The sequence below is a fragment of the Brassica napus genome, chromosome C4, assembly GCF_020379485.1.
Source record: "Brassica napus cultivar Da-Ae chromosome C4, Da-Ae, whole genome shotgun sequence".
NCBI classification, from domain to species: Eukaryota; Viridiplantae; Streptophyta; class Magnoliopsida; order Brassicales; family Brassicaceae; genus Brassica; species Brassica napus.
In genome coordinates, this window is record NC_063447.1 from 19,718,045 (window position 1) to 19,743,410 (window position 25,366).

At 36.7% G+C, this 25,366-nt stretch overlaps 2 protein-coding genes and 1 pseudogene across 11 annotated transcripts; 1 reads left to right on the forward strand and 2 right to left on the reverse strand.

Moving 5' to 3' along the window:
• Nucleotides 1-348: 348 nt before the first annotated feature.
• On the reverse strand, nt 349-12,258 carry LOC111205169 (aspartic proteinase 39). Of its 10 annotated transcripts, none has more exons than XR_007322721.1 (19): nt 11,907-12,258; nt 11,718-11,838; nt 11,211-11,641; nt 10,969-11,125; nt 10,793-10,875; nt 10,626-10,722; nt 10,438-10,507; nt 10,024-10,236; nt 9,611-9,735; nt 9,415-9,516; nt 9,216-9,313; nt 8,928-9,144; nt 7,085-8,680; nt 6,155-6,668; nt 6,007-6,082; nt 5,795-5,933; nt 5,606-5,692; nt 1,510-1,748; nt 349-1,032 (listed from the first exon to the last, which is right to left on the reverse strand). XR_007322721.1 is itself a non-coding variant. In XM_048755369.1 (12 exons), exons 1-12 carry the CDS (start codon nt 12,128-12,130, stop codon nt 8,949-8,951), a joined length of 1,917 nt encoding a protein of 638 aa, XP_048611326.1. In that variant the 5' UTR covers nt 12,131-12,258; the 3' UTR covers nt 8,728-8,948. The 10 variants fall into 10 exon arrangements, 1 of the variants encoding a protein (XP_048611326.1); XR_007322724.1 differs by having other exon boundaries at nt 349-818; nt 863-1,032; nt 5,606-5,933; XR_007322722.1 differs by having other exon boundaries at nt 5,606-5,933; nt 7,088-8,680.
• Nucleotides 12,259-15,184: 2,926 nt separating this feature from the next.
• On the forward strand, nt 15,185-17,306 carry LOC125585869. Its single transcript, XM_048755580.1, has 10 exons — nt 15,185-15,331; nt 15,413-15,677; nt 15,770-15,785; nt 16,035-16,060; nt 16,132-16,216; nt 16,300-16,417; nt 16,511-16,686; nt 16,777-16,900; nt 16,969-17,179; nt 17,275-17,306. The coding sequence occupies exons 1-10, from the start codon at nt 15,185-15,187 to the stop codon at nt 17,304-17,306; spliced, it is 1,200 nt and encodes a 399-aa protein (XP_048611537.1).
• Nucleotides 17,307-19,600: 2,294 nt separating this feature from the next.
• Nucleotides 19,601-22,421, reverse strand: LOC111205514 (annotated as a pseudogene).
• Nucleotides 22,422-25,366: the final 2,945 nt, after the last annotated feature.

Sequence of the window (25,366 nt, forward strand, 5' to 3'; positions counted from 1 at the left end):
AAAATAAAATTTCAAAATTTTTTTACAAAAATTCAAATTTAAAACATATATTTCGAAACTATATAATTTTTTTTATTATTTATATATCTATAAAGTAAGAAGTATAAATTAATTTTTTTGGTCATTTTATTTCTTGAGATCTTTTTTTGTGACAAAAACTTTTTTAAAAGTTGTTTAAAAATTGCCTTAATTGAAATGATTTTCTTTCCTTTTTTTTTCTACCACCATTAATTTCTTAATTTAAAAGTTAATAACAATCAATAGAATTCTATACACAAGTAATGAACTGTGTAAAAGTATTTGATAAAATTTGTTAAATCTAGTTAACTTGTAAAATCCTCTCAACTATTAAAATCATCAAATTCCACAGAAATTCATGTTCCAATAACCTCCTAAATGTTATAAATAAGAAGTTATTAACATACCGCATGTCTTAAACAAAACAAAAAAGAAGCCATCGTCGTATAATATAAGTACATGTATATATATACTTCACCTATATTACACAACACTTTTTCGTTTTATTTTTTTCTTTCCTTACAACAAACGTAAAACGTTCGAATATAAGTAACTATGGTCATTCACATCAAAAAAACCTTGTTAAGCGTGGTTCTTCTGTACGAATTTCTCTCTCCTTCTGCTATGTTCCTTCTCATCAATCATACACAATGGAAGCGTAGAGAGAAATCTCAGGCCGGTGTTTTCCGGCGAAACTCTGCCCATGGTTGGGTCTCCTTTACGGTGAACGGCTGGCTTTGGCTCCGGTTTCTGGTGTTTTCTTCGATGAAGCTTCCGGCTCTTGGCTCCGGTTGTATCACCTTCTCTTCGGTGATAAACCGGCTCTTGGCTCCGGTTGTATCACCTTCTCTTCGGTGATAAACCGGCTCTTGGCTCTGGTGACGGTCGCTTTTATCCTTGAGACGTTGTTGGCTTACTGTGAACATAGCTTGGGCTTCGGCAAGACAGATGGGCCAAAAGCAATGCTGATGTGACTTGGGCCAAGAACACGCAGGCCCACTCCAGCTGAAATACCTAGTCACATATAAACATAACATGAGTATGTTGATTAGGTTAAGCCGTACAACACAAGAAGGTTGTTACATAGCAGACAGCAACAAGTATTCAGATCAAGGTGAAGTGCAAGGGGAAGGAGACAACAATACAAGATCAATAGCTTAGGCCTAAGTCTAGTTGATCTAAGGACTTTGTTGTATTCTCTTGTGAAGAGTATTTGATACTTGTGTAACAAACTATCTAGAACACTACTTTGGTGTTTCTAGAGTCTCTTTGATCTAGTGAAGTTTGGGAGCAGAAGTTCTCCCACGAGACGTACCGTGCCGAGGGCCGGGAACTCGTTAAATTGACTGTGTCATTGCTTTCAGTTTAAAACCTAGATCTAAGACTAACTTGGAATCTAAGTAACCTAAGCTAAATTCTCTTACAAGTGGTATCAGAGCTTCCGGGTTATTAAGGCTACTTAGGAGAGAGAGACAGAGTCATATCCATTACCTGTTCAATGGTGACTTCGAAGGAACGTGTGGATATTGACCGGTTCGAGGGTGATGGTGATTTCGCCCTGTGGAAGGTGAGGATGCTTGCTCACTTTGGAGTGCTTGGGCTTAAGTCCATTCTCACTGACGAGAAGCTTCTAAAGGAGGGATCAGACGCAAAGGATGAACCTGAGTCTGCCATGAAGGACTCGGGAAAGGGACTGGCTGGAATTGTTGACCCTGCACCTGCGATAGACCCTGCAAAATTTGAGAAATCAGAAAAGGCCAAAGACCTGATTGTGCTGAATGTTGGGAATAAGGTACTAAGGAAAATTTAACATTGTGAGACTGCTGCTGCAATGTGGAGTACACTGAACAATCTCTACACAGAGACTTCCCTACCCAACAGGATTTATCTACAGCTCAAGTTCTACACTTTCAAGATGGTTGACTCAAAATCTATTGATGAGAATGTTGATGACTTCCTAAAACTTGTAGCAGACTTAAACAATCTGCAAGTTCAAGTATCAGAGGAAGTTCAAGCTATTTTACTGTTAAGTTCTCTACCTGCTAAATATGATCAACTCAAGGAGACTCTCAAGTATGGGAGAGACACACTGAGCCTAGCTGAGGTTACTGGTGCTGCAAAGTCTAAAAAAAGAGAGTTGATCGAGAGTGGTAAGTTCACCAGGTCAGGTGGAGAAGGTCTGCTTGTAGACAGAGGCAGATCAGAACAAAGGTCCGGAAAGGGCAATGGAAAGACATACAAAGGTAGATCTCAGAGTCGACATGGGAGATCCAAGTCTCGTTCCAGGAACAACAAAAACACTAAGGGATGTTTTGTATGTGGAAAGGAAGGTCATTGGAAGCGTGATTGCCCTGACAGGAGATCAGCCAAGTCGCAAGACTCGGCGAATGTAGCAGAAGAGGCAAAGCAACCTCTAATACTCACAGTCAGCACTGAATACACTAAGGACGAGTGGGTGATGGACTCAGGATGCTCATTTCATATCACACCTGATAAGAGCTTCTTATTTGATTTGGAAGAATTTAAGGGAGGCAAAGTGTTGATCGCAAACAACACTCACAGCAACATTCAGGGAATTGGGAAAATTAAAATTTTAAATCCAGACGGTTCGTTGGTTATCTTAACAGGAGTTAGATACATGCCAGGCATGAGCAGGAATTTAATTTCTTATGGAATGTTGGAAACAGCAGGATGTCGATATGAAGGAAGAGATCTCACAGTTAATTTCTTCAAGGATGATAAAAGAGTTCTGTCTGGACGGTATCACTTGGGATTGTATTATCTTCAAGGAACAGTTTTAAGAGGAGAAGCTAATCTATCCAGAGCAGAGAAGAATATGACTAATGTTTGGCATTCACGCCTCGGTCATATGAGTCTTAATAACATGTCAGAACTTGTCAAAAGGGGATTTATTGTCGACAAGGATGTTAAGACGCTGGATTTCTGTGAACATTGTATCATTGGGAAGTCACATAAGCAAAGCTTTCCCAAAGCTAAACATGTGACTAATGGAATTCTGGAGTATGTTCATTCTGACTTATGGGGTTCTCCTTCTACACCAGACAGCCTTGCTGGAGCTAAGTATTTCGTCACTTTTATTGATGATTTTTCAAAAAAGGTCTGGATTTATTTTCTAAAGACTAAGGATGAGGTATTTTCTAAGTTCAGGGAATGGAAGGCTGAAGTTGAACTAAGACAGAGAAGAAAATCAAGTGTTTAAGGACAGACAATGGTTTGGAGTTCTGTAATAAACAGTTTGATGATTACTGCAAGAAGGCTGGGATTAAGAGGCACAGAACCTGCACTTACACTCCGCAGCAGAATGGAGTTTCAGAAAGAATGAACAGAACAATTATGGATAAGGTGAGATGTATGTTAGCCGAATCTGGCTTGGACCAAAGCTTCTGGGCAGAAGCTGCATCTACTGCGATTTATTTGATTAATAGATCACCTAACTCTACGCTGGAATTCAAAATGCCTGAAGAAGTGTGGTCAGGTTATAAACCTGATTTGGGACATCTCAGAACGTTTGGATGCACTGCTTATGTGCACATAACCGAGGACAAAACGGGACCTAGAGCCATCAAGGGAGTGTTCGTAGGATACCCTATGGGCACTAAAGGTTACAGGGTCTGGATAGAGGAGGAAGGCAGATGCAGAACAAGCAGAAACGTTGTCTTCAACGAGGATGAGCTGTACAAACACATTGTTGCTAAAGGAAAAGAAAGCACATAAGTGACTAAGAAAGAAAAACGAGCTAAGAAGAAGGTTTCTTTCAGTGATGATTTGATCAGAGGGCCTTCTCCTTCTGTCGAATCCGAAGGCACATCTGATCAAGATGGAGAAGAATCTTCGTCTAGCTCTAACAGCTCTAGTGACGAAGAACAAGATCACGAGGTTGACAGTGAACGTGATCACGAGATTGAGAGTGAAAGTGGTGACACTGAAACTCTTGACACCTACGTTCTAGCACGAGATAGAGAAAGGAGACAGAACGTGAGACCACCATCTCGATATGAGGATGGGAACTTTGTGGCTTATGCGCTAAATGTGATTGATGATTTGGAAGTTCAGGAACCAAAATCCTATGCAGAAGCAATGAGAAGTCGTGAAAGTAAGCAATGGAAGCACGCTGCAGAAGAAGAAATGGAGTCTCACATAAAGAATAGAACCTGGGATCTGATTGATAGGCCTGAAAAGGCAAAGCTTGTGGGATGCAGATGGCTATTCAAGCTAAAGCCAGGAATCCCAGGTGTTGAGGATGAACGATACAAGGGCAGATTAGTTGCCAAAGGATATTCACAGAGAGAAGGAGTCGACTACAATGAGATCTTCTCTCCAGTGGTAAAACATGTTTCCATCAGGCTAATGCTTAGCATTGTGGTGAATCTAGACTTAGAACTAGAGCAGATGGATGTGAAAACAGCTTTTCTACATGGAAGCTTGGAGGAAAGAATCTTAATGGAACAGCCTGAAGGCTTTATAAAACCAGGAACAGAGAACAAAGTGTGCTTGCTGGGAAAGTCTCTGTATGGTTTGAAGCAGTCTCCAAGAAGATGGAACCACCGGTTCAACAGCTTCATGAAGGATCAGCTATTTGAGCGTTGCAGTAAAGATCTGTGTGTCTATATGAGAGACGTTAAAACCGACAAAGCCATCTATCTGCTCCTCTATGTCGACGACATGTTGATTGCTTCAGGAAACAAGAAAGTGATCAAGGATCTTAAAGAAAAGATGAGTGGAGAGTTTGAGATGAAAGATATGGGAAAAGCATCCAGAATACTGGGAATGGACATCATCAGAGATAGAAAGAAAGGAACATTGATTCTGTCTCAAAGAAAGTACATTGAAAAAGTGATAAAAACATTTGGAATGCAGGACGCCAAGGCTGTAGTCACTCCCACCTCTTCTCATTTTAAGCTTCGAAGTCTAACAGAAAAAGAATGGAAAGAAGAGGCAGCACATATGGAAAGGATTCCATATGCCAGTGCCGTAGGAAGCCTAATGTATGCAATGGTCGGGTCGAGGCCCGACCTAGGATTTGCAGTAGGCTATGTTTGTCGCTTCATGAGTAAACCAGGAAGGGACCACTGGTCAGCAGTCAAGTGGGTTCTACGATACTTAAAGGAAGCAATGAACTCATCTCTAACATTCAGAAAGCATTCTACACTAGAAGTTGAAGGCTATTCAGAATCAGACTATGCAACAGACATGGACAGACGACGCTCAGTTACAGGTTATGCCTTCAAGTTTGCAGGCAATACAGTTTCATGGAAATCATGTCTACAATCAGTTGTTGCACTTTCAACTACAGAGGCCGAATACATGGCTATGAATGAAGCAGCTAAAGAAGCAATGTGGCTAAAAGAGATATGCGCAGAGCTAGGATTCAAACAACAAGGAATCAAACTCTGCTGCGATTCTCAAAGTGCCCTAGCTCTAGCAAGAAATCCAGTCAATCACGAGAAGACTAAGCACATAGCTACCAAGTTCAACTTCATTCGAGACCTAGTGGAAGCAGGAGACATAGTTCTACACAAGATTCATACAAATGTTAATCCTGCAGATTTCCTAACGAAGACAGTACCTGGTCAGAAGTTCCAGCTTTGCTGTGAACTTTTGAATGTCCACTGATGAGATAGGAAGACGCTCCAGGTGACTATGGTTGTCTAAACTTCACCCTCGTAGATCACAAGTAACAAACGCATGTTAGTGAATACGAAGGAGGAGTCAATTGATGGCCAAAAGTATCGTGACAAGAGACAGGAGATGTTACCTGGAGCAGAAGTAGAATCGAGAAGAGTCCTCCGTTCAGGTGGAGGAGTTCACCGAACAACACCAACTAGTCACGGGTTTGGTGTTAGGAATGTCGTCACCAACCATTTCTTCAAAGTGCTTTTCTAAACCACAACGAGCTACAAGAAACAAAAGGAGTTGTTGAGAAGTTCTGTTGATAAGAAGCAGGGAAGCAGCGCGTTTAGAGCTCACCGAGCTAAAGCAGAGTACTCAGATCAAGATACAAAATCATCAGGGTCGTACTAGGGCCGTCATACGTGAGGGTGCCCTGAAACGTCAGATGGAACAAATCAGAGTAGATCGAAAACACGCAGAGGGATGAGGACTTGTCAGTTCATACCTCGGTTCACAGAAGAGGTGGAGCATGACAGTGGAGCTCGAGTAAGAGCCGGAATCATGTCGGAGAAGACATGCAAGACACAAGGAAGTAAAGGATCAGTGAAATTCCCAAGAAAGCTCTCGACTTTCTTTGCAGAAGACCCTAATCTCAAAGCTAAAATGGAGATCAGATGTACCTGGAGATAACAGAGGAGCAGAGGGATGTCGGTACAACGGAGCTGATCGAGATCTCTCGGAAATCTGAGCCAAGACCATTTCTCTGGTGGAGGTTCGCGAGAAGAGAGACGGCGAGAGAGAGAGAGTAGAGACTGATGTCTTTCTTTCGCAAGAAGACAAAAGAGACCAAGACATGAGGCTGTCGGCACGAGGGTTCATCGAGGTGGGCCAGGATCGGGCCTTAACCAAGCTGGTGGAGATTTGTGAACATAGCTTGGGCTTCGGCAAGACAGATGGGCCAAAAGCAATGCTGATGTGACTTGGGCCAAGAACACGCAGGCCCACTCCAGCTGAAATACCTAGTCACATATAAACATAACGTGAGTATGTTGATTAGGTTAAGCCGTACAATACAAGAAGGTTGTTACATAGCAGACAGCAACAAGTATTCAGATCAAGGTGAAGTGCAAGGGGAAGGAGACAACAATACAAGATCAATAGCTTAGGCCTAAGTCTAGTTGATCTAAGGACTTTGTTGTATTCTCTTGTGAAGAGTATTTGATACTTGTGTAACAAACTATCTAGAACACTATTTTGGTGTTTCTAGAGTCTCTTTGATCTAGTGAAGTTTGGGAGCAGAAGTTCTCCCACGAGACATACCGTGCCGAGGGCCGGGAACTCGTTAAATTGACTGTGTCATTGCTTTCAGTTTAAAACCTAGATCTAAGATTAACTTGGAACCTAAGTAACCTAAGCTAAATTCTCTTACACTTACTACCGGTTATCTTTCGGTTCTGGTTTGATCTTCGCTTCCATGTTCTTCTTGCTTCCATTGAACCCGATCTCAACATGTTTCATTCAAGGTAAATCGATGTTCGTGGTCGTTGGTTGTTCGATTGAAGTTATTTGAAGTGAAGAAACTTTAGCTTCGGTTTTGGCTCGATTGGTGGCTCTGTTCAGAGTAGATTCTCCGTTAGGGTAGATTGACTCTCTGTTGATAGAGCTCAGGAGTTATAACCGAAGAAGTTGTAGGTATTGGCTCCTTCAATTCATGATGTCGTTGACGGCGAGGTTCTCTAATTGGATTCTGTTTCCGGTTGGTTTCAGGTGGGATTCCGATTAAATCTTCGTCGGAGACGTCCTTGTCGTTGGAGTGCGGTGTTAGTTCGCATGATGGACGTGTCCTTATCTCTCATAAAAGAAACGTGTGGTTTTGAGTCAATACCGACTTCCTTTGCTGACTCTTTTGTGTACTGGGCTCTTTTGGGCCTCCTCTTTGTTTGTTTATTTTGACTGGGATTTGAGCCTCCTCTTGTATATTTTCTTTTACGATGGGCTTCAAGCTTTTAATAATAATAGAGAGAGAAAACAAAAGAAGTAACTATGGTGGAAGCATTTGAAGTGTGACAGTGAGTTCCTTTATTTTATTGTACGTAAATTAATTTTGTCAACAAATGTGTGCCATTTTCTGTGCATTGAAATTGGTGATAAAGAACCTCAGCATAGGCGAGAATAATAAGGGGGGATGAATTAGGGACAATGATTCTTCGTTCTATTCCTTTCTTAACTGGTATCTTATCTCTTTTGTGACCGTGATGGTTTAGTACACTATAGTATCTTTGGTAGGGTATCAAAAATTGGCAATTTAAGAAAATGACTAGGATATTGATTTTCATGTAACTGTTATAAGACCAACGATCTTTTCCCATTAAACTTTTTCATGCAATCCGTTTTATTGCATTCCAAAAAATATAAAAGTAGTCCATTTATTAAATAATAGTCTAGAGCTAATGATTTAAAATGTATGGTGATTTTTATTAATGACACATTCATAAAATGTAGTTATGCGAAAGGTAGAAATGGGATTAAAAATGTTTGTTTACACAGTTTCAGAGAAGATGTCACATCATTGTTATGGACCTAAATTTTCTTAAATTCATTGTCATTTTACAAATTAATATTTACAAAACTTGAAATAGTAGGTCAAGTTATAGATCAAGATGCTAGTTTTGTGATTTCGTAGTATTTATCCGTTTTTGTTACATACAACTTTTTATAAGTTTAGAAGTATGATGATAAGAGCTTATAGTTTGGCTTGGCTGTTAACAGATCTCGGAATGAAACGAGAAGAAGCCCAAGTCACTGAAGTAAATGTCGATTGCGTTTTATACATAACTGTCTTTTGCTGGTAAAGAACTTATGTGATAGAACGATCACAAAATATAAGAAGTTCAAATTTCTCCTTAATTTCTATTCTCAACTCTTCCTCCATCTTCCCTCTCCTTTTTGCCATAGAAACGATGAAGTCTCAACAGAGTTTATCATATGACTTTGAGTAGCCTTTGTCTCACATAACGATCGCGTCCTAATCCTTGCAAATACCGAACACTATCTTCTCAATCACAGTAAGAAGATAAAGAAATCGAATCTCTTCTTTTTGTTTTTTTCTTTCTTTCATTGTACATAGAAAAATAAGGTAACTACAACAATTTACTTGAAATCAAGGTGAATTTAGATTTGATGAATCTTTGTTTCCTGAATCCTGGGGTTTAATTTTCTTTCTATAAATTCAAATAATATATATATATATATATATATATAGAGAGAGAGAGAGAGACTCTGTTGAGTGATGGGGAGGCTCAAGCATTAGATGTTTCAGAGGACGAGAGAGGCTGGAGTTCTTGTTCTTTAACAGCAGCACTTACAGGCTCATAAGTTGCTTCTTCTTCTTGTCTCCTTCTCCACACCAACGCGAGTTTGACCATCACCGAAGTAACCAGTAACGAGATCATTACTCCCCCCACCACTCCAAGTAAATGCTTCTCCCACCAGCTCCTGCAACCACATCAGACCCGTAAATATATCAAATCTAGCAATGAATCTGCAACCATGTAAAGGAAACATACTGTTTCCGCTTCTGCTCAGCCTTCCATTCTAGCAATTTGTAGCTTCCAAATTGACCGGGTAGGCGCAATTTGTTTTCCTTCAAAAGCGACATTATGTTCTGCAATCACGTAAAACTCAAATATTTTCATGGGCTAATGAAAGATGCCTAAACCAATAATGATCACAAGCCATCGTATTTGTAAGGAAAAGGACAAGTACCAGTGCTGTATTATTGGAAATGTACTCAGAAGATTGTGGGGGATAGATTCCCCATTTCAGGCGATACTCATTTCCTCTGGTCGTGATACTCAACAAGCGAACCTAGCAATAAGAAGAGCCATTGAGATGATTTCATCACAACAAAAGCACCTTTAGCATAATACATAACTAGTGGAGAGTGCATGCTTAAGCTTGCCTGTGAACTTTGAATCTCTAACTCATGGGCAATGAAATCTGCGATCTCTGAGAAGTTGGGCTTCATTGACGCATTATTTACACTAATTGACACTTCGAAGGTGATAACTCCAATCCGAAAAACACCTTCACATTCGTAAGAAATAGCCAAATAAAATCTCATGTAGTAACAACCATCTGATGAGAAGTCAACACCAAATTATAAAGGAGAAATAAAATCTCATGTAGCCAATGACAGTGCTAATCATGACGTTGAATTATAACAAATGAGTTGCTGATTGTAAGAGTAATTTTACAACTCAAGAAATAAAGTTCTTCCCTTTTGAGTTTGAAATAATAAGACTAGTCAAAGGAACAAGAGAGCTGATAACAAGAGTAGTTTACGATAAATCCCTGAAAATCCAAACAAACTACCTGGAAGATCCACTGCAGGAGACTTGCTTGAAGCCGGGCCTGGGCTTGGAGAGATATTATTAGAACTTTTATTTTGGGTAACTGGTAAAGTAGGTGCAGGAGAATCTGGTGGTGACGCCAGCCTCCTCCATAGATCAGAACAGTTGGTTTTCAAAAACCCGAGCTTGTCATTTTCACGGTCATAAGTGACAAGCGTATTGCGAACAACAATTCCTGATAAAAAAAAAAAGAAAATGCATAAACGTTCTACTCATCTCATGGAAGCAATAGAACAAAAAACAGAAACTGAAGTTGATTTGAAATCAAAGAGTGAAGAACAAAGGATCTATCTCGAAACTAATCATACATGATACATGGTTTCATAGATAATGGGAAATGAATGCAAGATACGTAAAGTGAGACTGTATACACTACCTCCAAGGAGTGTTGTTGAGTCTCTATCAGGAAATATTCCAAGGCAGTAAGCGCCTCTAACTTTAGTGTGCTGTAAGAAAACACAAATGGAAACTGTTGTAATAGCTTTCTAAGACAGAAACTGTTAATGCTAGCTGAGATTATCAAACAAGTAGCTGAAAGAAAAAGATGAAGCCATTTTACTTTACCCTGAACAAGTAGTTCTCGGGAGAAAGGATCAGTTTCTGATGATTGCCAAACTCCATCGCAATCTCGGGGAAAAAATTGTGTATCTCAGCCACATCCCTGAGCCGGCATGAGATATTTTAGTAACCTTAGACGTTAAATCAATTAATATTTGAAGCTTTAAACAAACCTTCCAGCGCCAGAGAAACAAATATCATCATAGTTTGGGTCTGGACCATGAATCCGTTTGAGAGATGGGATTTCCTTAATGACCTGCAAATATATAGGGCCATCAACATTTATCTCCTACAGTTTGTATTCTAAGCTTATAAAAAAAAAGTGCATTTATCTGCCAAACTATCTTACCGCGTCCTTTATGGCATTAAACGCTTCCTTGGGAAAATAAGCATACGTTGTTCCACTATCCAAGACGGTTCCATGCTTTCCGTTAAAGACCTTTGGGTTAAGCTTCAGAGACTTGCCAGCAACATGCATTTGTTTCAGGTCAATGTTGTAGTAGGGACTGCAAACACCCGAAACTAGAGTGATGTGTGAGAAGCTCGAGGTCTACCCTAAAGTTACAGATACCAAATTTAAATGGAAGTTACCTGCGGAAAGGATCGGAACGGGCAAAGACCATTCCAGCAGGAGGAGGAGATATTTTACCAAGCACCATCGCACCACCACCAACTTCCATTCCACCATAACACAAGGAAAAAGAGTCCTCGATGACACCCTTGTCAACAAGCTGATCAACGATACTAAGCTTACCGCGACCCAAACCCAAAATACCATCAGCACGTTGGCTGAAAAGGTCCCCTGTCTCAGCGTTCTCGCATCCAAAAACAGCGCGTTGCGGAGAAAGCTGGCTCTCGTTGCCGAAAGATATCAAATCCTCACTTAGAATCCCACTACTGGAACTCATCTCAGCGTAACGTCTTTCATAGATACAAAGTTTCCCATCATCATCACAATTACAATCAGGATTGCATTTGACAGATTCGTAGGTGCTAGATAACTCAGGTTGGAACTTGGGATCCTGAATGAAAACCAATAAAGAAGACAAAAACTCTAAAGATGTTACTAGGAGATGAAAAGAAAGATCAAAGATTGACCTGATGCTTCCCACAGTGTTTGCAGGTGGAGCAAGGAACGTAAGTGACGGTGCTTCCAGTATCTACAATCAAAGCGAACTCTTGTGGTGGTGTTCCTATCAATAACCGTGTCGTGTAGTAGCTGCATAAAAATAATCAGCCATCCAAACTTAATCCAAAGAAGATCAATGGATGAGAAATTATTCAAACCCGTTGGCGAGGAGGTCATCGTAGAGCTTCATGTGAGCGTTAGGGAGCTGCGACTGATGGAGACGACGGCGAAAATCCTCCACTCGCGGCGGAAGGGATGAGTAGCTAAGCGGGAAAATCATCCCTGATTCGGCTGCTAAATCGAGCTTATCCGGAATTTTATCAGCCGCGGTCAGATCCAAGAATATAGAGATGCTGAGGAGGAGGAGAGAAGCTCGATCCATGGATTTCTCTGATTGAAGAACGCCCGTGGAGGAGATAGGGGGAGTAAACTCCACCGTGACTCCCTCGTAGATCCTTCCTTGAGAGAGAGAGAGAGAGAGAGAATGAAATGGTCACCGGTCACGGTGGTTTCATGATTTCAATTTTCAATAGTATTATTTTATTTATTTTTTATTGTTAGTGCTTCTAACGACGAATAATGCAATGTCACGTAGCATATTAACAAGCTTGGTGAAGTCAACTAAACCCCGAGAACTCTCTCTTCTACGACATCTCGTGTAGACACCGTTCGTGAATCTCAATAGCTCCGGCTGCACCGGAGGCGTCACCTCTGTCCTTTTCCCCTTCCTAGTTTTTCTTTGCTCTCGTCCTCTTCGTGTCCCATGGATCAAGATGCTTGCTGTTTTGTACTGTCGTGGTCACTCCGGAACTCTCGATTCGGACTTCTTATGGAGGGGCGGTGAGACCTATGGCGAGAGTCGGCGTTTTAGGGTTTCAGCTTTTCCAGATCTGGTTTTCCCCTTTGTAGATCTCCGGCTAAAGCTGTTTTGATATTGGCGCGTGACAACTCCTCCACATCAAATCTACCTGCTTCCGGCGGCGGTGAGACGATAGGAGGAAGAAGGCGACTTGCGGCGGCGTGAAAGGGATTCGGTCTTTGAGACTGACGCGTGGTTCTGATTTCATCGACGGATTTCATGTCTGGAGAGAGATTCTTGCCGGAGACGACCTTCAGGACGATGAACAGCATGTGCTTGGTTCAATCTTATGTAATCTCCACTCCTTGAAGCTGTGTTCTGGTTTCCTTGTTCGTTAGCTGATGTCAAAGCCCGTCTTTCATTCCGGACAGTCTCATTCGGCTCTTGGCTTAAGGTCGGGATGGTGTGACTGTGGGGATGGACTTTGGTTGGTATGCGCCGTTAGGCGAGTTTCTGTTAGCTATACCTTATGGAGGCTAACAGATCAAAAGCAATTTTGGAACCAACTGAGGTTCATAACCCAACAGCCCAACACCTTCCTCGCGCTTCAAGGTAATAACGACTCGACCTTGCCTGTCATTACGGAACTGTTCCGTCTTTTGGCTTAGGAGCGGAGCTTTCAAACCGGCGGTGACAAATCATTTCAAGGAATGCACCGAAAGGTGAGGAGCATTGGATCCGGGCTCCAATTCTTCATCTATAGAGTCCAATGCCACGATTAGATTTGGTCTTTGGATAGTGTTTGTCAGCTATGGTGCACAATGCTTTCGTCTCGTATGGTCCAATTAGTAGGTTTAAGAACCGACTTTTTCTGAGTAGTAAGAGAAGTGTTTGTGTTCATTGGGGTGAAATTACAACAAAGATTTGCATTTGGTAGTGTAGGGTCCAAGTAGTGATCCTAGATGATACTAAATCCTTTGTTTGTAAGTGAGGTTAAAGCACTTGTGTGGTGTAAAATCTTGTATCCCTTCTTTGGTGAATATAAAGTTGATGAGTTAAAAAAAAAAAAAAAGCTTGGTTAAGTCAACTACTTCTAAAGTCGCAACTCTTGCCTTTATATGATCGGCACTTTCTTGCAATTTGGATTGTATGGGACCGGCCGGTTAAACCAGTCAAGCTCTTTTATTCGGGTCCAGGTTGAATTAGACCGTCAAAACCAATAAAAAATCGATTTTCCGATTCATTTCAAATTTTTCTTTGTTCGGATTGGTTCTTATCAGAACTGGGTTTATCTGTATAGAGTTGTGGTTCGCTTTTGGATCGGTATTTTTTTTTTCTTGTGCACAATCGGTGGTATAAATCCTATCACGCGATTCAGTTTTTTGTTATTTTTACCTAAAACTCGTCGAATCTACCTAAAACTATACAAAGTAGATAAAAATAACTGAAATTTTAACATTTCTCAATTTAAAATTAAATTTACAGTTTCATACTACTTGAAAATATCACTTAAAAATAAGAGTTACAAATAGAAATTTGTTACAGCTAAATCTATTCTATTAAAAGTGAAGTAGAAATGAGAATTCACCCTCACTTCTTCTCATTATTTACAACAGACTGCCACTGGTTTTAATTAAAGAGCTTTTATTTATTTATCCATCTACCATTTCACGCTAAACCTCATTAACCAAGCCCATTTCGTTTTATTTCTACTTTTTAATGGGCTACGTTATGTAGATATACGGACTTGCATGGAAAAAAATTAGTCCTGATTTAATGTTTTTAACGTATCTCATTAAAAAGTTCTTTATTTGTACTTCACATGCGCAATTTGACTCATAATCATACCACATATCATATTTTCCGGTATTCTATCTAACCATATTTAACCAGCTATTATATCTAACCATAAAATTTGACTCATAATCATATTTCACATAAGCACAAACTTATAACAACTGTTTTCTAAAGATATTTTTAAAAGGACATTGTAACAAGTAGTTTCTAAAAATATTCCTATACCGAACTTTGTTTATTACATAATATATTCCGATGAAAAACCAGTTGGTTTGGCAAATTCACATTAGAGTAGAAAGTATTCGGTTTTCTTATTTATTAAATAATTACATTATAGATCAATATTACTTGAGAACTTTTTTTTTACAAAAATAAGATCAAGATTTTCGAATATCTTCCTTCCACATGTCATTAAAACAATATATCCGATGATATCAATTCAAAATCTTAACAAATCAACTAACTATCCTTTAAATCTTAAAATATCTTAAATGCTTAACATAACAATCCTCTACATTTAAGGTCTCACATTTATAATAATGAAAAGAAATACTTGCTAATCACGATAATATAGGTCCGATTGATTACAACCAATTTTAAATATCAAAATTTTAACCTCCCTAATTAGGTGATTACGTGATCAAAAGTGTAACCACAAAAATCTTTGAAAAAATATTTGAATATTAAGTATATCTTATCTTGAACGACTTGCTCATCAAGTTTTATAATAATTAGTTTAGATTTACCTATCATCAATATATCACCTATATATCTATATATATCCTTCATTCTACTTTCAATAACAACATTCATTTTGTGATCTAAACCAAAACACATAAAATGGCAAACAACGCAAGTCTCAAGCCTGTCAAAGACTTGAAACCATTTAAGACTAAATGGCGATCTCAAGTGAAAGTGCTACATTCATGGCTGCAAAACACTGGTTCTGGTGGGGAGACTCTTCAAATGGTTCTGACCAATGAACAAGTAAGTTTCAAAACGCAATCAATCATTACTTTAGAGTTCCTTAATATGCATAACTTACATTATGTTGTGATTCTTTTGTAGGGTGAGAAGATTAGTGCTACGTGCAAAAGGAATCACATTTTGAGTGTCCAGCGAAAACTACCCCTGGGAAAATGGTGTGTTCTCACAACGTTTTCCGTTTCGCAAGCATCGGGCCAATATCGGCCAACAAGCTATCCATACAAGATAACGATCAGTGACGAAACTGTGATAACAAATTCTGACCTAAATCAAGATAGCATCTTCCTGTCTCTTGCCAGATACGAAGACATCATTGATGGGAACTTAAAGACCAACTTCCTTATTGGTAATACCTTTATGTCGATGTTTCCGATATTTAGTTTCACTTTCTGGTTTTGAATGTTTTTTTGTATACTAATGTGTTTTTTCATCTTACAGATGTTATGGGAAAATCGTAAGCCTTGAACCAATTCAAACCGTCCAAGTTAAAGGACAGGACCGGAAAAAAGTTCAATTTCATTTAGTTGATGCAAAGTAAGTTTTTTTATATTTTTTTCCGGCTTGCGTACACGACTTTCTGATTTACTTGTGATAATAGTGTGCTTTTTAGTGGTAAGGACCTTGCATGTTGTTTATGGGGAAAATATGCAGAGCAATTGGAGGCTTATGTTGAATGTGAACAACCACTGATCTGTTTGATCAGATTCGCCAAAATCAGTTTTTACAGAGGTATGTTTTTAAATGCGTTTTCATATTATTGTATTCTTTTTATGTGCCTAATTCTATCTGGGTGTTAATAGGTGAGGTGAAAATCACAAATGATTTTGATGCATCCATTGTTTATCTTGATCCAACTATGGAGAAAGCATTACAGTTCAAGGAGAAGTAAGTTTTGATAGACTTATTTTTTTTTTGTTATATCTTGGTAATTTCCTTAGACAGTAAATATTTTCTACATATATGTATAGGCTGGTGGAAAACGAGCTTCCTCTTGCTGTTATTGAGAAGAAAAATGGTAAGAAAGAAATCGTTTTACAAGAAGATGACTGGAACAAGCTTGAGATCAAGATGATTTTGGAACTCTTTGTTTAAAATCAGGTTATATTCCTATAGAAGAGTTTTTATTTAGTAAAGTGCCACTAATCTTATTGTAATATAAAAGTGATCATATATTCCTAGGTGGAGAACTGCAAAATCATTTGTTCAACTGAAGCTGTTGACACTGATTGGGCATGGTTCTACTTTAGGCATAAAGGTTGCAAACATCGTGCCATAAAACTTGCATCAAACCATGACGACAACCAACTTTGGCGTTGTGAGAAGTGCCAAGTTAAAATAACAGAAGTGATACCTGTGTAAGAGCATATTTTCAAGTCTTTAGTTCTTTATTCGATTTTTCAATATATTTTCACACCACTCTAAATTAATTTCGTGAACTTTTATAGGTTCAAGCTTCATTTGATTGTGAGGGATGAAACAGAAACATGTAAGTTGATGTTGCTGAACACTGTTGCTAAGACCATTGTTGGACATGAAGCTGTTGATCTGTGGGATGGCTCCTATGATGAGGTATGTTTGGTTTCTGCTCTTAAGCATTTGATTTAATATGCGCAAATCCTAATTTTACATGTTTACAGATTGAAGATCCAGAGCTCCTACCAGAACCTATCAGAGCTTTAGAAGGAAAATCTTTTTGTTTTGGCATTTCTGTGAACTCTGACAATGCGAGGGATGGGGCAGGAACATTTAAAGTTCTTGAGGTCTGGTCTGGAGATCACATTCTTAAAGTGGAATCTCAATCCGAGCCAACCTCAATGACTGGCACATCATCTTCTACCCTGTCTTCTGGTGATTTGAGTTTGTTATCTAGATTATACATACATTGTAATAAATTAAAGTTTCGTATATTATAATTTTGCTAACTGTATAGTGTTGTATATTAGGTGCTCATGCTGGAAGGAAACAACCAAAATGATTCAGAATAATGCAAAACACCTTTTGCAAAACGCAGAGAGGAAGATGCTGATCTCCCAGCTTGGTTATGTACTTTAAGAAATTGATAAGTACATAACTCATTAGAAAAAAAAACTCATTAGAAATGTGTCTTCTAATGAGAAAAAACTCATTAGAAACAAGTACTTATTTGCTGACCTGGAATAGTATCAGTGACTAGGTAATTTTTTCTGAAAGAGTTGTCATCTACTTATTTAGTGATTTAAATATATATTCATCAGTAATTTTGTCAACTTATTTTTGAATACAGGTTTCAGAGCTTTACAAACAAGACATGCATATTTTCTGTTTCTCGAGTCATCATCAAAACTAAGCACTCTTTCTACTTATTTTCGGGTTTTGCAGAACAATAAACAAACAGTTTCAATTGTTTTTTTATTATTCAATAATTATGATTTAGTTGGTGATAACACAATCATCTAAACAACATACAATTTATGAATCATGAGATCAAGTTAAAAGAAAACAAATAACCATAACTATTGACCTAGCACAATAAAAATATTATGTGTCCTACATTAATTAAATGTTATGATCATCCTATATGTTAACGTGTCTAAGAAAATAAGCTTCATCAGCAATTTACTAACCTTGTGGTGTTTGAACTGATCTGTTGTCCTCTTCTTTGCTCAGTTCGAGAATCAAAAACCTGATTTCTGTTACATGCACACCATATATTCAGTTCAAGTAAATAAAAAATTATCACCTTCTATGTATATTTTACTAATTGTTTTGAACAACTGCAATCTACTAAAGTTAACAAAACAAACTTCACCAATCTTAACCTTTTTATAATAACATTAAGCAATCTAACTCTTATTATCAATACAAGTTTCTATAATACATATTTCAATGTATAAGTTACTCACAGGAAATTTCAAATATGATGAAAAGAGTACTTATCTTCTTTTTTATCATGTCGGCTTCTTCCCCTTTCTTTTTATGGATCTGCTCTTATCTCTCTCCCGAACTCGATTAAAACTGAACGATGATCAACCCATCACCACTGACGCATGAGGCGCTTCTTCAATTTATGTATCCATGTTTACTTTTTCTTCTTCTATGTATTGATTTCATAGACAATCAAGCAAACAATTAACCTATTCTAAACAAAAAAACGTTTTGCTAATATCAAACAGAGTATACAAGAAGATGTTAAACAGAAAATACAGAGTAATTGGTACCTTGCTTGTGTCTATTAATCCGTTCATTACATCTTCTAAATCCAGATGATAATCGAAAATCGTCTGAAGTGATCCCTGGAATTCGCCGAATACCTCATCCGACCCTAGACTCTTCTTTCAATTCTCGAGGTATGTTTTTTTTCATCGCATAACCGTTTTTTTCCTGCGTAAAGTTCTTAATAATGTTTTTTGGGCCTTTGTTAATTTTCCAGGGGAATTTGGGCTAGGAAATCTATTTTATGTTTACAGATTTATCACCAGCATTTACAAAGCCCATTTATAAATAATATAAATTGCTTTTTTTTGTCAACAATATAAATTGCTTTCAATATATAAATTATTTACTCTATATTATTAAAAAGAGCATATTTTTAAAAACTATAATTCAAATTTTCTAATATACATAAAATCTATCCAACTATATTTCATCTATAACTAAATATGGTTAATAATTAATATGAACTTATTCACTTCTGCATATTTAACAAAATAATCCATGCAAGTGGATGAGTGAAAAAAACATATCAAATATTTTTTTTATTGAATATAAAATTAACAAAAAAACACTTAGAAACTATATGATTAACAAACATTATTCCAACAATTTAGATATAAATAACTAATCTAATTCATCATTAAAACATTTTAGATCACCATATAATATATATAATATCTCGATTACATAAATTATAACAAATATCATAAAATATCAAACCGAAACGAACACCCGCGCGGGCGCGCGGATCAAGGTCTAGTAATAAATTAAAAATAGAATAAGCACATGAAATTATAGTTCTAGACATTTGTTTTTCAGGACGGATTCAAGTTGGTTCTCGTCTGATCATAGTCTATTTGGATCGGTTCTTATCTTATTTGTATTTTTCGTAGAGGAGTTATGGACTTATATATGAACTCAAAACATTTGCATCGGTTTATGTTAGGGTTTTTTGTCGGTCCAAGTTCCAACTAATTCATATTGGGATAAAATGCCAATGCCAGACAAGAGGGTCCAGGTGTGGTCAAAATCATCTAATTGTTAACCACATGGGTGTAGTCGTGTGGCGCATGGCGATCTAAGGGGTTCGACACCAACTCAGGTTTACCCATCCATATGGCCATGAGACAGGGGTATCTTACCCCTTGTGAGCAACCGGATCTGGCTAGCGCCGGTGGTCAGGCCCAGGGGACTAGTCGGTTGGATCTCGGTCCGCCGGATATCCTCGAGTTATCAAAAAAAAAAATCATCCAATTGTTCATATTACCATCGACCAGCTTAAGAAATTGCAATAAGAGGTTTGTTAGATTTGTTTTGGATACTTTACATAGTACAACAAAAAAAATTGGAAATGATGCTCGAAGTGGCAATGTCACATCTCTAGTCACATCATCCTCAAGCAACCATGGCATCTCAAGTCTTACTCGTCCCCAAATAGTTGTGGCTAGATAGACAAAAACTATGTTTTGTTACCTCCAATAGCAGAAAAACACATAAGGTAAAACCTAAGTTACCAAAATTAACCTTCTCAAATTCTTAGTCCTCCGGTTTAAGTTCTTCTACCATCCATTTTGTTTGTCTTCTTACACGTTATAAAGTTTACTTGTGATCAATTGTTGGACATATACAGATGACAAATAAATGAAAAGTTTGGGGGTTTTCTCACAAGTCTCTCTATTAGTAAAATACTAGATAAGCTATATTATTATTTATAATTCCAAAATATGGAGTCGAACTACTATCTAAATGAATCAACACATAAGCCCGAATCTGTACAAATCATTATCATATGGACAAGAAGCATAAAACAATAGAAATTTTAAGCCCGAATCTTTGTCCAAATCTCAGTACAAAAAACTTTGGGATTTGCAAGAATAGATTAATGACGAATCCTGATTCCAGCAACATTTGATTTAGCAAGAAAGTCTCAGAACATGACTGCCGTAGTCCAGGTGCCTAGCTTGAACACTAGGGTATTTGGTCACATGTCTAGTTCTCAGTTTCACCACTTTCCTTCCCAGGGAGTTCCTGAGCCTTGTTGCGTTCAGAAGCACTTCTTCAGTATCCATGTTCTTCACACACACCACCCTTTCATTTCTGTTCCCAACAAAATCCATTATATAGAATAGCTAATCCTCGAGAGTCATTATAGGCGTTCAAAGCTAAAGAGGTAAAAAGGATAAAAATCTTTCATATTGTATTCGCCTTTCAAATACGGATGCTGTCCTCGTGAAAGCTCGGTAACCACTTCAAGCTGCAGATTTTTCTCTATGAGCGCGGGCAATTCTGATTCCATAAATGCTCTGCATAACAAAAATCCACCAAGTAAGTTAGCATCAGAATGATAAGAGGGAAACTGCTAACAAACTATAATGTCAATGTTAAAAAAAAAAAAAAAAACTATAATGTCCCTGATTCATATAAATAGTTGAGAATCTGAAGTCAATAGACAAAATGGATGAATATATAAGGTCAGAATTGGTACCTTATGCCTCTACTGCTACCTCCCCAATTACAGTAGCTCGCTACCAGTTTCTTGAGCTGCCATACTCCTCTAAGTGCCATCTGATATATCATGGATTTTACTTGTTTTAAGCCATTGTATATAGATGTTTTAGAAACTATCATATGTGTTTGTAGTATGTTTTAGAGTGTTTTCAGGTTCAGGTACGTTCTGGAGAACTTCGGTGATTATGGAGCTTTTTGAGGTGCAGAACTGCATAGATGCATCAGATGTTTAGCTATGTATGGAGACCTTCCCACGGTGAGATTGAGCTCATCTTTTGAAACAAGATAGAGCTTTGAGTTAGCTTTCCAATATTACCGGTTTGAGGTCAATCAATATCCTATAGCAGAAGTTATGCCCGTTTTACTGAAGAGTGGTACATCTGCCTCGCGAGGAAGCTGTCGAAGAGATGAAGGAATGTCGATCGACGGTGCACCCTTGGTGTCGATCGACGGTGATTCCAGAACGCGGACCACATATATTTCAAGACCGACTTAAGCCCAGAAGCAACCAAAAATTACCAGAATACCCATCAACGACCTAAAATCCTATTTATGTGTTTTCTAAGCCATTGTTGACGGTTACGCTTTATTTTATTCATAGTTCTAGGTTAGGAGAGAAGAGGGGAAATTCTTCAGAGTCCTCTTGGAACTTCATTGGTTTTAGTTTTATAATTTATATCTATTCATCTATTCTTTATATGATATATGTGACAACTATAACGTATGAGTAGATCCACCTGCTAGGTTTAGAGATATTCTAGGGTTTCTTATGAACTTGTGAATTATAGAATTGCTAGGGTGATTTATTGTGTCCTTCACATGATTGTTCGTACTGTTTGTTTCTAGAGTAATTAACTAGAAACCTGATCATAGGATAGTTAGGCACACGCGAGAGCATGGTCTGTTACCTGAATATAATTTTGCTGAGCTAGGTTGTTAGATTCACGCGAGAGCTGGTCTAGAAATCTAGTGAACATATCGATAATGCTTGTCTAAGGAAGTGTCGATCGACACCCAGACATTTGTATCGATCGATAACTAGTCAATAGTATCGATCGACATTCGATCCTTGTTCACATGCGAGAGCTGGAACATAGGACTTAGTCATCTGATTAGTAATTGCATGTGAGAGCTGAATTACTTGCTTATTGAAATCGAGTTTTAGGATCAACCTTAACATCTATAGATTGAGTTCTTATAACCTGAATGAAACCTTAAGTCTAACAATCATCATTCCATCAATCAACTCATCAATTAATCGAACAACTACATTGTTCACCCTGTTCTGTTATATTTACTGCTTTATATTATTTAACCTAGCATAGTCTGAAGCTAAAGTCTATTGTGTGAAATATCAAGTCTCTGTGGATACGATCCTCAAGTACTACAGTGAACCTTTTATTTGAAAGAGTACAAATCACTTATACAGTAATTTGAGTGATAACACCATCTCTTTCAAAAAAAAAGAAACCTACGCTACAACTTGCAGCTGATGCATATAAACATTCAGATTGATCAATGGAAGATAATATCTTTGTTATATAGCAATTTTTTTTTCTCACAATCACCTTCTTTTCAAACTACTCGAAACGCAATTCTCTGGAATTTTTTTCCAGTAGCAAGAAAAAGACAAAGACTACTTCTATTATACCTAAAGCAATGATCTTTTTGTGTAATCTCCAGAGAAAGTAAATCAACACCACAGCCTAATTCAGGTCTACTGATCCTTACTGGTCCATATTAGCAGCTGTTCATATCAACTAATATAAATGCTCGAATCCGACAGCCAATTTGACACAATAAAAGGTAGCCCAGAACCAATAACGGAGATGTAGGATCTCACATGGCATTTGGCAGCAACAAGAGGGAAAAAAAAAAGCACAACAGAGTTAAAGAGAGATGGTGAGATTACCTAGTGGTGGTTTTTTTTTTTGTGGCGAGAAGAGAATGAGAGCCGAAAAAGAAATGTGTGAAGGCACTTAAAGAACCGAACCGGATAATTTAAGAGAAATTTTCAAAATACCACATTCACCGTACCATTTTTCTTTTTACATTAACTTTTTTTATCATCACTTTTAACGAAAGTTAAAAGATATTTATAACCAAAGAATTAACTAATATAAACTTAAGGTGGATGAAATGTGAAATTTAGGATTCTAATAAATATATAAATAAATAATTAAAAAATATAATTTGTTTTTTTTAATAGTTTCAAAAATAATTTTTGATTTTCAAAAAGAAATTTTTAAAATAAAAAAAATTCGCAAAAAGAAAATTCAAAAAAAAATTATAAAAAAGTTTAAATTTGAAAAAGTATAATTCAAAAACATAAAAAAAATAAAAAAATGTAAGTAGTATTTTTTATTTTTATTTATTTAAATAATTATTTATTATATATATAAAGAACAATGATATAAGAGTCTTTTGCCACTTAATGAAGAAGATAATTTTGAAAATGTATCTTTAGTGTTGGTAAACATGAATAATGGTATAAGAAAGTGGTAAACATGAAAATTCTCTATAATTTAACCTAATTATTTAACTATTCTCGGTTTACTAACTATCACAGAAGAAATGTGTAAACACATTTATCAACCGAACCGAATTTTTAACTTAATTATTACGATTTACTAAGTTATAGATACTCATATTTATATATCGGATCCTGCGTTCATTTTTGTTATATTGTTAACAGGGGGGATGCAAGGCTAACGGTACGGGGTCACGTGCCCTCAACTAATTTTTTATTTTCTTGTAGTAATTAGTACAAATCTAAGGGTTGTTTCTATTTACAAAATTATGCATAAGGCAAAAAAAGTTATGTGCCCCCATCTAAATGTAGTCCTGCATCCGCCCCTTATTGTTAATGAGGTATACAGAATTAAGAAGTTTTATAAATAGCTGATCTCAATTAAATTATCTAATTACAACACTTTGGAGGATTGATTGCCGTCGGAATTATTTTATCCCATGTATATTAATAGAAAAATATTTAAAAAGTTGTAACTTTAAGTTTGTATTAATTAAAAAAGAATTTTGTTTAGGTGTCACTTAATTAGGATGTCAATTTGGCTTACATGACAGCATAAGAATCAATTGAAAATTTATTAAGTCCAAAATCCAATTGTTAGGAAAACTTATATTAACCAAAACATAAATGTATATGATATGATAAACTTAATACTCAGCGATCTCATTTATATAATAGTCGGCGATCTCATTAAATGAGACTTTCTTTAAATGGCTCAATATTGATTTATATTATGATCCAACATAATAACTTTTTTTTAAAAGTGTAAGATATACTCTTAGTCTGTATTACTTGGACAGTAATTTAAATCAAAGTTTGTTATATATTATGGCCTAAGTATTGCATGTTTTTGCTATAAATCGGAATGTAATGATTTTTTAAGTGTTGAGTTTTCTACTAATAGCGAAGAGATGCATCTACTCAAAATTGTTTTGTTAATAAAAGAAAAAAAAATAATATTGTTCGGTTCTCAGACTTTCCTCACCTACAGAAATCTATATAAAGAGTAATACAAAAACTAAGCTGTTTTGTTATTATCAAACGAACTTATATATCAAATATTTTTCCTTGCAACACAATTCCTTAGAACTTAAATTATGAAAAAATTATATTGAAGATTAAGAAAAAGCTTTGGCAACCGCCTAGTTATTTTTCAAGTCTAGGAAAACATTAATAATGACCTTTCGTAGTAGTTAATGATATATATCATGTTAACCAAACTTTCATCCTTTACATAAAAATAATACCATCATCTTTCTATATTTGAGCCTTAAATATAATAATAGTCGGACTGCAATTTTAATTTAATGTTGTTTTAAAGTGACCCACAACAAAATTATACTTCAAATTATAAGACTAATCCAATTTTAATTGGCTTTTTAATATTTTAATCTTTCATTTTAGGTTGTCAAAAAAAAGTAAAAATCTGATATTTTGAAAATTAGTGTAACTTCAAAATCAAAAATATATAAATTTTATTTACCGATAAATTAGTAAAGAAAATATCCAAATGTATCAGCACAACATATAGATGATTATATAAACAATCAAAAATTGTATACATATAAAAATAATTTGATCATATATAAATCTTAAATTTGTCAATATAATATATTTTATATTTTAATAATATAACTCAATCAATCCGCGGAAATCTAATCCTAGTTTTCAATAAAAGGAACGTGTGTAAATTTAAGAAGAGTTGATAAGGAAGGAATTGACAAAATATATACGTCAGTTTCCAGAATTTGGTAGTTATAATTATTTGGCGCATATTTATGGAATTTTTATAGTAACGCAAGGAT

Excerpts from the sequence above, each read along its gene's own strand:
- LOC111205169 (XM_048755369.1), bottom strand. The coding sequence starts at position 12,130 with ATGGATCGAGCTTCTCTCCTCCTCCTCAGCATCTCTATATTCTTGGAT. Across the intron at positions 11,642-11,717 it reads AACACTGTGGGAAGCATCAG|GATCCCAAGTTCCAACCTGA; the intron begins GTCAATCTTTGA and ends GTTTTCATTCAG. Across the intron at positions 9,736-10,023 it reads TCCTGCAGTGGATCTTCCAG|GTGTTTTTCGGATTGGAGTT; the intron begins GTAGTTTGTTTG and ends ACGAATGTGAAG.
- LOC125585869 (XM_048755580.1), top strand. The coding sequence starts at position 15,185 with ATGGCAAACAACGCAAGTCTCAAGCCTGTCAAAGACTTGAAACCATTT. Across the intron at positions 15,332-15,412 it reads TGGTTCTGACCAATGAACAA|GGTGAGAAGATTAGTGCTAC; the intron begins GTAAGTTTCAAA and ends ATTCTTTTGTAG. Across the intron at positions 17,180-17,274 it reads ATCTTCTACCCTGTCTTCTG|GTGCTCATGCTGGAAGGAAA; the intron begins GTGATTTGAGTT and ends GTTGTATATTAG.